This window comes from Rhea americana, unplaced genomic scaffold (genome assembly GCF_003343005.1).
Source record: "Rhea americana isolate MKP2758 unplaced genomic scaffold, rheAme1 scaffold_118, whole genome shotgun sequence".
Lineage (NCBI taxonomy): Eukaryota > Metazoa > Chordata > Aves > Rheiformes > Rheidae > Rhea > Rhea americana.
Genome location: NW_028185239.1, coordinates 2,747,634 through 2,765,139, shown reverse-complemented (window position 1 = coordinate 2,765,139; position 17,506 = coordinate 2,747,634). Strand labels below are relative to the sequence as shown.

Here is a 17,506-nt window from a genome sequence, read left to right as displayed (position 1 = left end):
ATACACTTAAATTGGTAAAGTAACTCAGAACTGCCATTTTGTTCAGTAGAGGAGCATATAAGTTCTTTGGCTACTGAAGACTGGCACAGATTACTTTTATGCAAAACAAGTCAAGGTAAGGTACGGACGAAAGACAAAATCAAGGTAAGCTAGAATAACTTTGATGATTAATTCATCTGAATCATTTTTTATCAAGTACATAGAGAGCACAGCAGATAAGACTTGTGCAGAATGAGACTACAAAAATGCTGCAAATRCACACATGGTTACAGAATTTCATAGCCTTTTAATTCTGCATTTTGTGTTCTATTGTTGGGTATCATAATGACCACCCAGGGAAGTAATGAAACCTTTCAATCCCCTCAAGACTCTTAACATCTATCAGTAAAATCATCTTTCTGACTGGGCATTTTGCCAGTAGATTTCCTAGCTACTTGATGTCCAYAGAGAGATATTGAAATATGGAATAATACATTCTATTCAAGAACTGTGATATTCGGGTGAAGATGGTAATTCAGCTTAGATCTCCATAAGAAAATATKTGCCTAGAGCCAAACCCATCATTCTCAGTGCTCTTTCTCACAGCAATCTTTCAAAATTACTGGGACTTCTCCTCAGCTGGAATGCATAGTTTGACCAACACTAATCTAAAGCTCTCCATTTTTAATGGATATATCCTGAACAGGTATTTCTTACAGAAACAGAAGGGAATCTGGCAAATAGGTCCTCTTGAAGTACAGTCCTTCCACTGCCCACCTTGTTAAAATCTTTAAAGTATTTCTATTAGATAACTGCCCACTCTTCAAAGCTTTCTGTGCYAATGCCTCTCCAGTGGTCATGACAGCTCAAAGTTTAATTATTAACTGCAGCTTGCTAGTGTTTTGCAATCAGTAAGGACAAGGAGGAGATGAAGATTTCACTGTCAGTAATTCCAACACGTACATAAGAGTTTCATTGCTGACATGCTGCCATTTTTCTCATCTGTTTTCAGGTCACTCAGGCACTTCTTTGAAGTTCCATTTCTTTCACTGCGTACTTTTCATGACTCCTTTCGAGTATCATTTTAAAATTAATTTTTATTGAGCTAAGTACAGTAACTGTTGTTATATTCAAGGCACAAAACAGAAAAGAGCCAGGATTCAAACTCAGGATTCCATCCTAGCCGTCCAGCCCTCATTTCTGGTTTTCGCTCTGCAACCCACTTCCCATCATTTGTTAACATCACATGGAAAACAAAATCAAAACAAATGAGAAAATTAAAAATGATAACAACTTAAAATAACTAAGCCTGCAGCTCAGGTGGAAAAGGGTACAGGAATTAAACTTCTGAAAGCCTGTTTGGACAGAGTTCTGACAACCTGCCTCTTACTCCAGGCCTAAGATATTTCTTAATTTTTCTCATAAATCTTAGAAAATTTCATTCATTTCTTTTCTCAGTAGGTAAACTGATTTGTGTTTAAAAGTAATATATGTCAAAAAATTTAATTCAAATAAAAAGTTCCAGAAATTGTTGTAAGTGCACAATTCAACATTCTTGCGGGTTAGGGACAATAGATCAGTCATCTTAACTCACTAAGGCTCCCTGAAATTCCTTCAAGTCAAACCCAAGTCAAACCATTTTTGATAGACATTAATTTTTGAATTAACAGCACATCCTTTTTCTCTGAGAAAGTCCTTGTTAATGAAACAACCTCAMACTCTGATTTTGATTTAGTTTATGGACCACTTATTTTCCTGTACAATAGAGCTTGATTTGGTTCTGATATAAATTATTGTTCCAGGGCACTGCCCTCCTGGCTTTACTTTCAGAGGTGATTGTTTGTTGTTGGTTTTTCCAGACTGTCCTGGCACGTCATTTTCTGGGCTGATGCAACCCCACCTAGACAGAGCTGATGACACAGTACCTGCTTCTTGCCCAGAAAAGCTGGTCTCTCCAATCCTGGCTCCCCTCCTGTCCAAAGAACTGGGCCCAAGACGACTCCACCCAGGCTGGGCTATGAAGAAAACTGCATCTTGGCCAAAGAACCTGACAGACTATGCATAAGGTTATTCAATAAAGGAATGCAGAAGAGTATGGGGAGCAAGAAAAGCCTCTCAGGTTTTCTAGATCTAACTCCTTTTTAAGCCCTCAAGAACACCAGCTAATGCAAACACCAAAAGGCCAATGTGGTCTTTGAACAGGGCTGGACATAAGATGTGGAATTTCTCTAACAATAGCACCTCAGTAGGGAAAGCTCAATAAGATATTAATAACTTAAGCAGGTGAGGAATTCAGATGCTGTCAGTCTGGTTCTGCTCATAAATTAGAGACATACTGAAATAATCATCATAAAAGGCTGTGGACCTTAGAGCAATAGATTTTTTAAGAACCTATTCATTTCCTGGCAGGCAGTGCTTAGCATTACCGCTCCCTTAATCCACTTTTCATCTACAAAGATCAATACATTTTTGAAAAATCAGAAACCAAAGGCAKGATGAAAAACAGTATTTGGAACTGTAACTGAAGTTATCTTCAAGAAAAGAGTGAAGAAATTTTATGTCACAACCTATGCTGTTATCAGTCATTACTGAACACACTGATAATCTGCTACGTTGACTGACATGTACCTAGAATGCAGAGAGGTCTCATATTGTAGCAGTCATTTTGAATTCTGTTCCTTTCATGTGATCATTCTATATTACCAGAACACATTATTTTATTTTTTTCAGATGGTTGTTTTTTAACAGCAAAACTGCTTAAAACAGCAGTGTTTGGACAGCCTGGAGTATTTGCAAAATGGGCTAGCAGAGTAAATTTAATACCAGTATGTACTGCCAACTCTTAAGATGTAGACTAATCTCTAAGTCTCATCATCCCCACCAAATCTCAGTCCCCAGAAGGACACAGAATCTTTACTTCAAGGCACATGAAGGACAAGAAGGAGATTAAGAAAAGCCAGTACAAATTTATCAAGGCCAAATTGTGTCTGACCAGCGTGATGCTAATACAGGCTCTGTGTACAAAGARAAAGTAGTGAATGTCATTTACCTTGACTTAGCAAGGTTTCTGACACAATCTCCTGAAGTATCTTGGCAGCCAAATTGAAGAGATGTGGACTGGGTGGGTAGACCACAAGGTAGATGAAAAACTGGTTGGGCTTCTGGGCTCAAAAAACAGTGGTTAAAGTCCAAAGTCCAAAGTCCACATTGATAGTCTTTCTGATTCTGCAGCAATTTCCAGGGCAGTTCCTAAATTCATTTCAGTAGTGGAGAGTGTTTTAAGATTGGTATACACCTGGGACATAATATGGCTTGTGCAGATAAAGACAGTGTGTTGTACAGAATAATCTGCTTTTATATCCAAAGGAAACAAACTAGACTGCGATATCCATTCAGAAACAGGCAGCCATCAAGCTACATTCCTGAATCACCTTTACAGAATGACAGTGCAATAGATTAGGCAGCCATTGTTGCATCCTGATAAAATACTGAATTTGAAAATTCTCCTCCCTTAAAAGCTTTTAAAATACATACAAGTGAACATACCCCCTGAGAAAGACAGTCCAGTCTGTGGTTTTGGTTACAGATTATCAAAAGAATGAATAGAAGGGCAAACAAGAACAACCATTTCAACCAGAAAGTAATGTCAATCTTTTTMTAGTAGAAATACCTAGAAACAGAAAAGTGCAATCTGCCTATCACACTGAGATTGCAACACTAGGGACAAGATCCTTCACAGCACAAGACATTTAAGAATTCATGAATGTGTGCACGCTTGTGGAAATACCCATGCAGAGTCTGGGTTTTAATCTGTATTTATAACTGCCATATTATGCTGTGTACAGCTGAAATAGGTATGTATCAAAAGATGAAAGCCCAATGGGACCATCTGTTCTCTGAAGTTACAGTGCCTTTTCACTTCCAACAGTGCAATCATCACACAATCACACAAAGTATCTGAACTCATGGCTCAAAATCTTCTAATACCCAAGACATACAGGTTTTTAAATAATGCAAGGATTAATACCTTCAGAAATATACTTGGCAATCGTGTTTGCAATATTCTGTGTTTTAACTTTGGAATGAGTTCCCTACTTTTCAGAGGCAGACAGCTGATAAAGCAATCATCTGAAGCCTACATTTCTTAGGTGTTCCTGAATATCACAGGCTAAATTCAGAAATAATCAAATTTTATTAGTAACCAAAAATAGTAATCAAATATGAAACGCTATTATGCTTTAACTAAGAACTGCAATTTGACTTGGTCAATGCCTGATTTCGGGCCTATCAGTAAAAYTTTCACTGTTTATTCTCTTTCAGTTTACAGAGTTCTAGACATCAACCCAAAAAATGGCTCAATATTTCCAACAGAGTAGTCATAATAAAGTGGTTTCACTTATGCTCTCTGTCTCAAAACTGCACATTCTCACACATGTCCATTACACTAGTTGGATAGAGCTGAGTCCTGTAAGTGTTGATTCCAACTGCGTATAGCTTTCCCAGCTGGAAAAACGTATCTCATCTTGCATCACTAGATGAGATGAATCCCAAGACTGATGACCTGGCTTCTTACAAAATCACTTACAGGTTTAATAAAGTCATAAATGACCCCTTTTATCTTCCTTTTTATTACTTTGCATTCCAAGTGTGCGGGGACTGAAGGAAAGCTTCTATATTTCAAGCAARTGTCTGAAGAAAGAAGAAATAGACTTCCAGTAAGTTTTTGATTAAAAAATGAAGATGGAAATCATGAATAACAGAAATATTTGATGATTTCAGGAAGTACTACTGAATTCCAAAATTTCACTGAAATTCTCCTTTTCAGCATTTCAGACATCTTGTAAAAYAGAGGCATTGTTAACTATTTTTAAGAAAACTTAAATATGAAGTTATGTAAACAGTCATAAACCAGTGGATTAGAAGAAACATCAGTAAACAAATATTTATAGTAAGTATATGATAAAAATAAAATAAAATCAATGTGTATGACTAAGGGATAAATACTGAGATAAATYCAAAATATGCTACATTTTTTCCTTATTTTTAATACTATAAAAGTGTTTTACTTGTTCTCCCACTCATTTCCTTTCCTACCCAGGAAATGGCAGAAAATATACTTTACACTCTGTCATAATATTTCCAACTTCTGTTTCCATTATAGCAGCTGCTCCTTTTTCACCACATTACTTTTATCTACAGAGAGGAAAGGAAGTATTGAGGAAGATTCTCTAGTTCTAAAACATTTTTTAAAGTCTATATTTACATTTTTTTAATTTCTCTCTCCAAATCTTTACAGAGAGGAAGAAAAATGTCAATAAAAAGAACATTAGGAATTACACAACAGGAAGGTATAAGCTATTTGGGGGGCAGGATAGGGTACTGCACTTGTTGCACAGACCCATCAGCCACGCAATCTACTCTGATTTTAGAAGAAAGAAAAGTAGAAGTGATTTTTTGCATTCTTGAGCTGAAGCTATTGTTTTTTGTGATTTGCTCAGAGTGCTGCAGTTTTCACATCCAGCTAGGAAGAATACATTCTTTTAGTTCTGTTCAACAGAAATCATCAGGGCAGATGTTGAATGAAGAACTCAACACCATGGATATGGCACCAGTTTACTATCACTGATATTTGGTTGGGAAAAGCAGAAAAAAAGGAAAAATCAATTGTTAACAATGAAAAGAGGCCAGTCCAGGTACCTTTTCTTGTCTTCAGGTACTAACAGCACATGGCTTTGCTCACATCACAAAATACAAACAGAGAAAACCTGAATTCTTAAGTAATTCTCCAAGTAACTAGAAAGTTTTTAAACTGTAATTTTTCTACCCTTTAGTTCCACTTCCCTGATAATAGTGGTTAACGGCAAATTTTAATTTTAGAGTCTTCTATTAATTGTAAGAGCACTCCCAAAGAAGACAATTCTTACAAGTCAATTAGGTGTGAATATTTTCAAACTTTCTAGTTTGTTGTAGTGCTTAACTTAAACCGACTCTTACAAAATGTTAATTCCCTTGGACTCTCCAGTATGAGATAGAATTCTTGCACTGTAATTTTTCTACCCTTTAGTTCCACTTCCCTGATAATAGTGGTTAACGGCAAATTTTAATTTTAGAGTCTTCTATTAATTGTAAGAGCACTCCCAAAGAAGACAATTCTTACAAGTCAATTAGGTGTGAATATTTTCAAACTTTCTAGTTTTTTTTTTTTTTTATCTTAAACCGACTCTTACAAAATGTTAATTCCCTTGGACTCTCCAGTATGAGAYAGAATTCTTGCACTGTGTATGACTGACTTACATTTTTAGTTATATTCACTCAGGTATGTATCTAATTGTTTGTGGAGAATTTATGGTATGTATAAATTTATGTCTCTMTCATCATCGATCTTGAAATCCACTGTTCAGTAGATTAAATTAACTCCCAAGGAATGTTTTCTAGCTTAGGGGTATATAATATACATATTCCTTCATGACTGCAGAGTGTTTAAGTTTTAAAATATGAGATACTCTATGTAATTTGCATTTGACAWCTGACAAATATTTAACACTTCAAAAACAAATGAATGCTTTCCCCCTCCCCCCCAAAAAAAGCCAAATCATGGGAAAATAACATTCACAACACCTGAAGTTTCTACACTGAAGTAGCACCTAATTAAGAGTATCTATTCCCTTTGTGTGGCTGAGCATCTGTAATTTCTCTCAGCTCTACTATGAAGCATCCTCCAAATAACTATATTTACAGCACCCATTCTCCATTACTAGCAGTACTGTGAATATTTCAGTGAAAAGGGGACCACAATAAACATCTGTTATTTAGATGCTTTCTAAGAATTCGTTATTGTACATAAACAGCATACCAATGCTTTTACCAGCTGCTATTTGAGCATGCTTCTAAAACTGCAAGGGCAGAGAGAAGCCTGGAAGATGGAAATAGGTAATTTTTGGTGCAATTAATTTAACAACAGACAACTAGATCTCACAGTAGTTTTACATGCGTGGGGGGGTGTGTGGAAGAAAGGGAGGGAGGGAGAAAGGAAGGGAGGTAGAAAGGGAGATTATTCTCAWGACTTTTTGTCATGAAAGGTTTAGTGTTAGTGAGAATCTTTTACCGGAGCAAGAATCATAAAACCTGTCCAGAAGTTAAAACAAATTCTTTAGTCCAAAAGGTTTGCAATAGTAAAGTTTCTATTAAAATCTTATTTACGATGTTTACACAAAGACTCAACAAACATTATGTAGAATACTACTACACCAGGTGAGTCACAATAGATTCATTACCTACGAAGGAGMACTGAATAACCCATATGATCAGGGAGACATTTTTATTAGAATTGTCAGATTTTGCCTTCCTCATAATTAAAACAAAAAATCCAGGAAGAGATGCTGCACAGATGCAGCATTTCTGTTTATAATTTCTCACAATATAGTTACAAACTGATTCTCATCATTAAGGGAGCAAATATTAAGCTAGTACTGGCTATGTAGCTATTAAGCTAAACATAGCGCAATTGCACAATCATATTCACAACAGTATATATCTGTTAATAAGTTTTATGAGAAAGGAAGACCTATAGATTTCATTTGAACTTGAAACTCCCTCCCTTTTGCYGCAAACAGCCCTTCACCAAACCGAGAGAATTAATAATACCCAAGCCTGAAGCTAGCCATTTCCCTGCATAATAAAAACCCAAGGTCTGGTTGAGCACACACTGTTATAAATAAAAACTGTACCCTGCCATTTAATCCAACCACTTCAGTATTCGTGTCAGTCAGAGATAATGGAACTCTGCCAAATCTTCCAGGTCAGACAATACAGTTTTCTCCCTATCTTTGCACCTGAAAGCTAAATTTTTTATTACCTCTCAGACTATTGGACCTATTCCTCTAATTTGCATATATGCATGTGCACATTGTACAGACACATTCAGATTAAAAAAAAAAAAAACAGAAGTGATAAGGCTTGATGTCTTGTATTTTTTTCTACGTGTATTCTTCTTGTTCATGTTCAGGCTTGCACTGTGGTAATGAGGGAATCAAAACWGCCAGAAAATGTTTTCACTTCAAAGTCACAAAACAACCTTCTGGGACAGTTCAGTTTTATATATTTGCATTTTTGAATCAGCCACAATTTTATGTGCTCTAAAATGGTTCCAGACTTTTACATCATAGAAAGAAAAATTAATTATGCATAAAAAGCAGAGGCAAGCAGCTGACAAAAAAAGAAAAGATTTTTCCCTACACAAGTTCAAAAACAATGTTTTCCCAGATACATTGGTAGTCCTCTAGACTTGGCCAGATTCCCAAAGTATTAATTATGTAAACTCCTATCAGGCACTCTGCTGCCATTTGCAGACACTTAAACTGAYGCGACAGCTCCTAGTGATAGGAAAGAATATTATAAATTCTTGCTGCTTTTCTGAAACATGCTTTTCTTGAGCGGATTTCAAGAATAATGCAAAAACTTAGAACTACATGGAAAGGCAGAAATAACTCTACACAAGAAATTCCCTCCCACTTTGAGAACATGGTTTGTATGGTCACTAACACTCCAGTGTTACCATACYATGGTGGGGGGCGGGGGGAGACACACATAAATTTAGGTGCTTTGCTACATTATGTCAACCTGCCTTGGCACCTTTGTTCAAGTTAAACAGGATTTTGGCCACGTAGGCAAAAAAAAGAAAAAGAAAAAAAAAGAAAAGAGGAAGGATTCTCTTGCCTCACTTACTTTTTTTTTTTTTTCCAGAAACTATCTAAACAGCAGTGAATCATTAAGGAGTGACAACTCTACAGTATTTTAAAAACCAGAGATTAAATTTTCTCTACCAACTTCTGAACAAGTGCTGCAAATCCTCCCCTCCAGGCTGGGAGAAGACTGGTTTTCTTCTAACAAAATAGCACCCTCTACCTGCCTGCCCTCAGGAAAGYTAGAATTTCCCAAAGCTTGTGCCTCAACTCCTCACCAGCACTTTACTCAGTAACTCAGAAGTGGTGAAGACTCCGTGCTGATGTTCTTACTGTAACTATCCCTACGCAGCCTAGCCTGGATATCTGTAAATTTTGATTGCATTGCTTTGTTTAAGCAATGAGTGCAAATGCAGGTAATTCTGGTGCCCAACATTACAACTGCATCAACARCACAAAATCATTTGGTGTTTTGACACCAAATGCCAAAATTCATTTGTTTGGCCTGTTTTGTGTTCATCTTGACACACCTCACACCAGTTTGCTCTAGTGGGGAGGCTTAGTGTTGATTTAGCCAAAATATAACAGCAAGCGATTGGCATGTTCTGAGAGACTACAGTGCTGTGGAAGTTGGCCCAGCTCTTGCTCACACAAAAATTTGACTCATGACAATGCCAGTAGTCATTTTAAAGAACACARTCCTCACAGCAAAATGAGATGAACCCCTGCTTCATAAAGCAAATCCACATTGCATACATGCTGGTCTTCTAGCTAAGGATGTTTGAACTGAGGCCTGTCAGGAAAACTCAGGCCGTGTCTGCTCTGCTTCTGGCTGCCCTGTTTCTCTTGGGAACAAACTACAGACTGGATTGTTTTGCTAATGGCACCCTATTTTAGGCCACTGCTTTTCCAGGACTCTAACACACGCCTTTCTTCACACTGAGCTTCACATGATGTTGTCACGCAGTCCATGCCAGTCAGTGTATCTCTAACCATTTCCTGGAAAAGGCAGTAGATGAGAACATTCCACAGCCACAGATTTATCCTGCTCACCACCACTTTCAAGTCTGCACTTGAATTTCCCCAAGGAAAAGAAATCCACTAGGAGCTGTATCAACAGTTCTGACTACGGCAGGTTACCACTAGCCGTTTTTCCCCCTGGAGCAGACAGGGCTTTATGTTTGTACATGCACGGTGTAGTACACACCTGCTAAACCCAAATAATCCAAAGAAACATCAGATCCCACTGAACATATACAGTATCATCAGTAAACAAGTATACAGACTGACTGTACTATCCATATACAGCATGTTTGGTCAACTGACAGCAGTGGGATTAAGTGTATGGCCCTCTCCTCAAGTGACTTATGTAGCTTTTCCTGCTGGAATGACTGGATACAAAAGACGACACAGAAGAGGACTGAAAAGTAATGCTCAGAAAGAGATACTTGGAATGCAAAAATTAAACAGAGGTAATGGAGGGTTAAACAACTTACCCAGCACTAAGGTCACTTTAGATGCATTCCTATGTTACGGAATATGATCCTGGCAGAATCCACCCATATGTATTACGCTGTAACATCTCAGCTTGTCCCAGTGTAAAAAATGGAATTGTAGTATTACAGATTATCTTGAATCTGGAAACCCTGATGCTCAGTGCCAGGTTTGGATATGTTATTAGGTGATCTTAGGACCTGATTTTCTTTATAAGATAGTTTTGATCATATAAATTGCTACAATGSCAGAATTCTTCTGGGTTGCTTTCATTTTCTGCAAATAAGAYTACAGAACAGCCAAATTTGCCACAACATATCTATTGACTGAAAACATTAGCCACTCAATTATCTCAGATAAAGGATCCCTTTGGGATCTCTCATAGAATCTTATTGTCACTTCTGTGCCATTAACATAACAGAAGTATTTCACACAAGTTCATTTTGCACTTCTCTTTCCTGACATTAGAAAGAATTAAGCTGAACAGATTAGTCCAAACTGATTCTCCTTTATTAGATTATATTTTTAAATATTAAAGCATCTGTGTATTTTTAAAAACAGTTCCCAGAARCTGGTTTTGTAAACGATGGAGAAAGTAACATAAACAACATGGTATTTATTTCACTGTTTTTCAGTGACATTTTGATATACTGGCTTCATTATTATTTTCTCAAACAAGCAAATTTTCAGGAAACTTCTCTGTCTTACAATTTCTGCTCCACTCTCCTACAGCTACAAGAGGGGTGCTGCTTAGGGGGCCTGCAAAAGTTTCAGAATTAACACTTAGCTGTTGTAGTACAGTGACTACAATGCAATGTAATAACTCAACATTGTTTCAACTGCTTGACACCAGTAAGTGAAAACACATGCCGAATTTAACCTCTGCTTAAGAAGTATTACATAACGTTAGCAGGGCCAACAAATTTAGCAATGAATAAAATTAGTCTATTCCCTTTACAGATGTCAACAAAAAGTTTGGAAGTGTTACTGTGTTCACTCTCAAAGGGATAACATAATTACCATAAATACAAATCTCAACTAGCAGTTACCTACCATGTTTTCTAACATACCTATATACTTACAAAAGAAAAACAAAACTAGATACAGTTATCTCTGTTTTTAAGCAATACTACTATATGATCTACCACTGCAGTAAAACCATATTTTTTTCCCTCTCATATTCACATTTGACAATCACAGAAATGAAAGGTTTGGATCTAGTTTTCCCTATGTGAGTCTGTAAATCAGGCTCTTTCACATTGTCCAGTAAGTAACGTCAAGGCTGTATTCTTTTCTATGAAGGTGGCAACAAGAATGAAGGTGAATTAAGGTTCCTTGAGCCTTTTCTGGAAAGCAGAACAAGGATAGGACTAAATCCTGGAAAGCAAAACAAGGATAGGCCTGAATTTCGGTCTATCCAGTGACTAATKCAAATAGCAGGAAAACCACAGATAATAACCTGGGGTCAAAAACATGGCAAAACCAAAAAGAAATGTCATGCTCTTGTTTAACTTACAAATTTATAAAGCTGTAAGCTTAAAAAAAGAGATCAACCCAAAATTTCTTTCAGCTCTAACAAAGGAAAATAGAGTGTGAAGATATACAAAAGCTATCAGAAACAGAGATTATGGTGAAAAAAGTGTATCTATGCACATCTGCACTGTAAATGGAAAGTCAACCGGCAAAATCAAAACTATAAAATGCTGTTTTACCAAACACTAAGAACTTGTTCTACAACTGTWGCCTTCAAAACTATTTGGATCAGGTCCAGCTGTAAAGATGCCAGTGAAATACGATTTACAAGACAGTACAATCTTGGGCATATGTCCTGTAACCTGTTAATTTTTGATTCTGTGGATTTGCTTTTTCATCTCTCTCTCATATTCAGGATGCTCTACTTATTAACTCATTCTCTGAAAACAAGTGGTTTTTTTGTACTTTATTCTGATCTAGAGAGACCATGTTGCCTTCTTCAAGGATGGAACATTTCTGTTAAACAGAATCATATAACTCATCATGCTTTCTCTAATTATTAACTCCAACACCTATGCATTGCAAYTGTTTCCTCCTGTGAAGCATTTCCATCACATTATTTCAAGTACAACAGTGTTGAATTGAAGCATTACCTTTTGGATGGTGCTGGGCAGTGGTATAAAGGAGCAAACAGAAATAAAAGGGAACTCATAGTCTCTTTCCTTTCTAGCAGAAACAAAAYTTTAGAAGCTGGATGCAGTTAAAAGGACAATGGCTTAAGAAATTAATAAAAAGAAGACCCAAYGATAGCACCATCACCTGTTCTGCTGTTCTGTGACCCCTCACACAGTCAGATTACAGAATTTTCTCAGTACTGATTCCTTAAACACAAACTCATGGAATATAACCACAATTGTAAAAAAGAAAAGAAAAAAATCCCAAACCACTATCTTCACAGAAAAGCRTAATACTGGCTAACTTTCCCTTTCCAACTATATTGCCTTTACTTCAGCCTGTAAAATCTTACTGCAGATTCCAAATTATGACACAGCTTACAAACATCTAATCACTTACTATTTACTACAGTGAATGTGACAAAGAATTGCAAGAGAAAGAGCGTCCACCTGTGCTTAGGGCATTATACTAGGACCAGAGATAAGTAGAGGCCTATTTTCTATATAGATAAGACTACTGTAACAGGATATATAGAAGTAGACTAAGTAAGATAAGTTTCCACTGAAAACACCAACTGCTTCCCTGATTTTGACTTCCTGAGCTGCATGTCATGTATACGGTGTATACAGCATTCTTAAATTACTCCTGCAACACTGCCTTAACTTTTGAAGTTAAAATAATTAAAGAATTTGTTAATGAAGACAACCCTCTTTAGAACACCACTAGCATTTTGTTTGTCATTCTAGTCAAACATACACTTGTGGAGGTGAAAGCACATTTGTACACAACAAACTCTCCAATAGCTCTGTAAGTCATTGACATTCAGAGGGTTTATTGGCTCCTTTCCTTTGCAGCTGCAGGAGGCAAGATTTTATTTCCACCTTGTACCACTGAAAGCAAATCCCACTGCATGAGGCCAGGGATCAGTGTGTTCCACCTCCTGGAGGGAAGACTTGGCACAGGAACTCCAAAGCAGTAGTAAAAATGAAAAGATGTACACTGAGAGACAGTTCTTATAGGTTATCGTACCATTAGAAAACGAAGTTGGCTAGATTCTTCTCCCTCAGGTTATGAAATTGATTTCACTGTTCCCTATTGAGCAGAGATGACTCTGGATGCTCACTTTAAGGAGTTTGTGACTTGAAGAGTACAAGAATTAGTTGGAATTTAAGCTTGCTCAACAGGGCAGAGTAGCCCTCTTAACAGAATAGTATCACTACRCGTCCCCATTTTAAAAATACCTAAAAATCAAAATATATTCTTAACTTATGCAAAAAACCTGTACTCTCAGTGGAAAAAAAAAAAGATAGTGTTATGAAAAAAGATAACTCTGAATATTTCCAGATGAATAAGTAGGTACTAATACACTTGTTTTTCAATGCAGTCCAATATAAATAATCACCTGAGACACAGCTGCAAAGAAAAGAATTAGACTGGTGTTTCAATGCTGCAATGAAACAACCTTTAAAAAGCTATCGTCAACAAGAAACACTTTCCACCTGCGGCTTTATGCATTTGGCAAACAGAACTAGWGCACTTCTGCAATGTTATTTTAGGACATGAAGAAATATATCCCAGAGTTGATCTCCCACTGACTGCAATGGATCAGCAGCTTTGTCAGAACTTCACAGTAAAAACAAAATTATAGCCATCATGGTAGTGAACARAAAGTAAGTGAAATGATTTAAAAAGACAAACACTGGCAAAGCTCCTTCCCTCAAAAGAGGAGATATATACAGGGTTCAACTCTGCTCAGTGTAATCATCTGCTACAAAAATTGGTAGAATAGTTTACTTACAAATGACTTTTTGATAAAACTAGGATCTTACAGTCTGTCTGACCTGAACAATATTTATGTATCTGTTGCCCACAGAGTACACATTGCTTCACTGTTAACAGTATTCAGGAAACTGCACATCGGCAGTAAACCCTTTCCAGTTGAGAGGATGAGTTAAAAAAAAAAAAAAAAAAAAAAAAAAGACAAAAAGAAAAAAAGCCACTTTTTTTTTCTGGTGGTGGGGGGTTGAAAATTAACTGTTCTCCCTAGAATTTTTTTACACCCCCCCCACCTGCAAAACAGAACTATCTAGGAAGCCCTCAACCTGCTGATTTGTTACTAAACACTGCCACAAGCAACAACTTCTAAATGCTACTGGTTGCAGCAGACTGCAGATGTAAAATGCATTACAAAGCAGAGTGGACTTAGGCAAGTAATTCTACAAAGTGAGAGCAGTACGTGCAGTACAGAAACAGTTGTGAAAGCGCTGTTTTAATGCCAACATACTACAAAGTGCTTTATGATCTAGATTTAGAAACATTATTTTCATTTTAATAATACAGCTGTTCTTCCTGCAGTAATAAAATACTAGTAAAATGCCAATATTATATGGGTCACATTAGGAATGGAGAGAAAATATCCCTGCCAACTTTTCAAATATACTGTACTTTTAGATTCCAGTAGAAGAGAATAGTTAAACAAATATTCACACAGGATTTAAGGTTTGGATTCCTTTCTTCTTGTGGAATGCAAAGGTTTAAATGCAAATGCTCTTAAAAATAGAAAACCATTTTTCTCCTTCAAAACACATGCAAGCTGACTTGCAAAAGTGAACTCCTACTCTAACAGTAAGGATGGATGTAAATGGAAAGGACTTTTTTCAAGACAAAACTAAAGTCTTTTGCCAACAACACACGGTGCATCTAAGTCAYATTTTCCTTAAGATCTTACACCACAAACGTTAGTGCCTAAATCATGATATACAATACTATCTAAATCATGACAAAAAACAACAAATATAGTTACTTTCTTTCATGGTACTTCTCACTAAAATCACAAGATACAATAGAACGATTTGTGTTTTATTCGAGAGCTTTAAAGTTATTCTCTTGTATCTGGACTTTGTCCTGTCRACTGTTCTTTTATTTTTGGTTATCTTTAATCTTCCCTAACATGCTGAAAGCAAATTTCCATGGTAAAACACAGGCATTAAAAAAACATCCCCACAAGAAAAAACAAACAAACAAACAAAACCCCAGAAAGTTGTCATAGCTACTTGCCTCTTGGCAATTTCTGAGCAYTTCCCAGGGTTAGTGCAATATGTCCACAGAAAAGAAGAAAGACCCATCTTGAGATCATGGTTACAAACCGAACCTCACACTTTGAATGATGCTGATGGAGGTTATCAGACAAGGGACTGCAGCTGTGGTTAAAAGCGAACTGTTCCGTCTGTGACAGAGGCAGCAACACTTTGACACAAGCTTAGTTTACACAGTGGGAGGAGACAGGATGACATCATCCACCCTCACTGCAAAAGGAGAATTAGCCTCAAAAAAATAAAAAAAAAAAAAAAATCAGGCTCCCCCTAAAACTATCTTCTGGGTTTTGTTACAGCGTCTTTCCATCTCTCAGGATAAGAGATTAACCTATAGGATTCCTTACATCTCATGCAGATAAAACRATATTAAAACCTCTATCATCTGAAAACTGATCAGTGAGACAATTTCACTGTTTTRTCCATGAAAGCTGAACTTAAAATGCAAAATTAGTATTCATATTACTCAGAAAAAATCTTTGCCTTATTGGACGCAATACAGAATTTGGCCCTACTCACAAAAGAGATGCTGGGAAGGAACGAGTGAAGCAGAAGAAAAAGGTTATAACTGAATGGGAACTGAATAAGGAAGAATTTAGTTTCAGTATCTGGAAAACATCCCAAAAGAGATTAAATCTATTAAATTAAGTAGTGTGTGTGCTCTTTCTCTGTCACTCTTTCTCTCACTCTTGCTCTCTCAAAAAACCCCAACAAAAGAAAAAAAAAGAAAAGAAAAAAGAAAAAAACAGATATCCATCTCTTGCAATACATAAAGCTCTTCAGTATGTTTGGTCTGTTCCCACCCCTACCTGCCCGTTTCTGATAGTGCTACTGTCATACATTAAGTACTCTATAAGCAGAACACAAATCACCACCTTAGTGCCCAGGCTGAACAGAAATATCAAAGGAATTCAGAACAAAATGGCAGTATGAAGGCATGGGGGTGCACTTCTAAAAAGGCACATCAGTACTGTATTTAAAAGATCCCATCTGCTCCATATTGCAGAAAGAATAATTTCAAAATAGAAGCTAACAGTAATGGTCCTAGAGAGTTTTAATTCTGACAAAAGGAAAACTTTTTCTGATTCACTAATTCAGATCTGGGAATAGTGAGTTGGAAGTTAATATTATACATACACCCTTATCAAAAGCCTCAAACACAAACAACTCAAGGATCTTTGGGAGGATTCAGATCCTAAAAGTKAGGTGTTTCCTATGAATATTAAGAACAGATATATGCAACTGCTACAATTGGGTAAGACAAAAAGGGTTAAAAAGACCACAAAGTTGGATAAGAGTCTCCCAAAACACTGACCACACTTGTTGGTAAACGAGTTTCAAATGACAGAAAACTGGAAACACAGAGCAAACGTGCAGTTTTTCTTCTTATTGGGTTAAGGTACATAATTTGGAAATATATATTTTGGAAAATTCTCTGCAAAGTACATTCTATTTCTTCCTCTTCAAAATTAAAAATAAGAAACCAATCATTCGATAGAGCAATCTCTCAAGAGAAGTAATGGAAGATTGCTGCTTGGTTACAAACAGCTGTGTTTATATTACTTTAAAGGTGCATTACATTGGTTTGCCTTACAGGTGATTCACCTTGTAAAGATCACTGGATACCTTTCAACAAAACATATGAAGGCCAATTTCTATTCAGAAAAACCTTAGTGAAACATGTTAGTTATTTGGCTCTCTGACAAAGCAGGTTCTAGCCCCTCTCAGAGAGATAAGCAGCTTCCCATTCCTGCTTTCATGACCTCTTGTCTGCTTCTCTGGTGCTACTTCYTCCTTTCCTCTTCCTCATTATCCTAACATTTCTTCTCTGTTGGACATGCTGTACAAATATTTAACCTTGAAACCCTAGTAGACTAATCAGGTCCCTTTCCATCTGATCACTTCCCTAGAAAGCAGCTCTGCCCAGCCTAGATTTCTGATACCTGTGTCATTGTGCGCTTCCTTCTGTTTTATCAAGTATATGCTTCAGTAGAGGCAATTACAGTTCAATAAGCAGATGCGAGTGTAAATTTCGGTCAACTATATGCTAAAAGTCCAAAATCAGTATATGACATTCCTTTACACTTTTCCATTACGCTTCCTGCATCTGCA

The 17,506-nt window shown here is 36.7% G+C and overlaps 1 protein-coding gene across 28 annotated transcripts in view; it reads right to left on the bottom strand.

Moving 5' to 3' along the window:
• The window catches only part of ABI3BP (ABI family member 3 binding protein), a 167,813-nt gene extending 152,287 nt beyond the window's left edge, over positions 1-15,526 (bottom strand). For all 28 annotated transcript variants that reach the window (XM_085319502.1, XM_085319567.1, XM_085319544.1 and 25 more), the window contains exon 1: positions 15,360-15,526. In XM_085319502.1, coding sequence (XP_085175628.1) covers positions 15,360-15,438 — 79 coding nt within the window. In that variant the 5' untranslated portion in view covers positions 15,439-15,526. The remainder of the gene's footprint in view (positions 1-15,359) is intronic.
• Between the last annotated feature and the right edge of the window lie 1,980 nt (positions 15,527-17,506).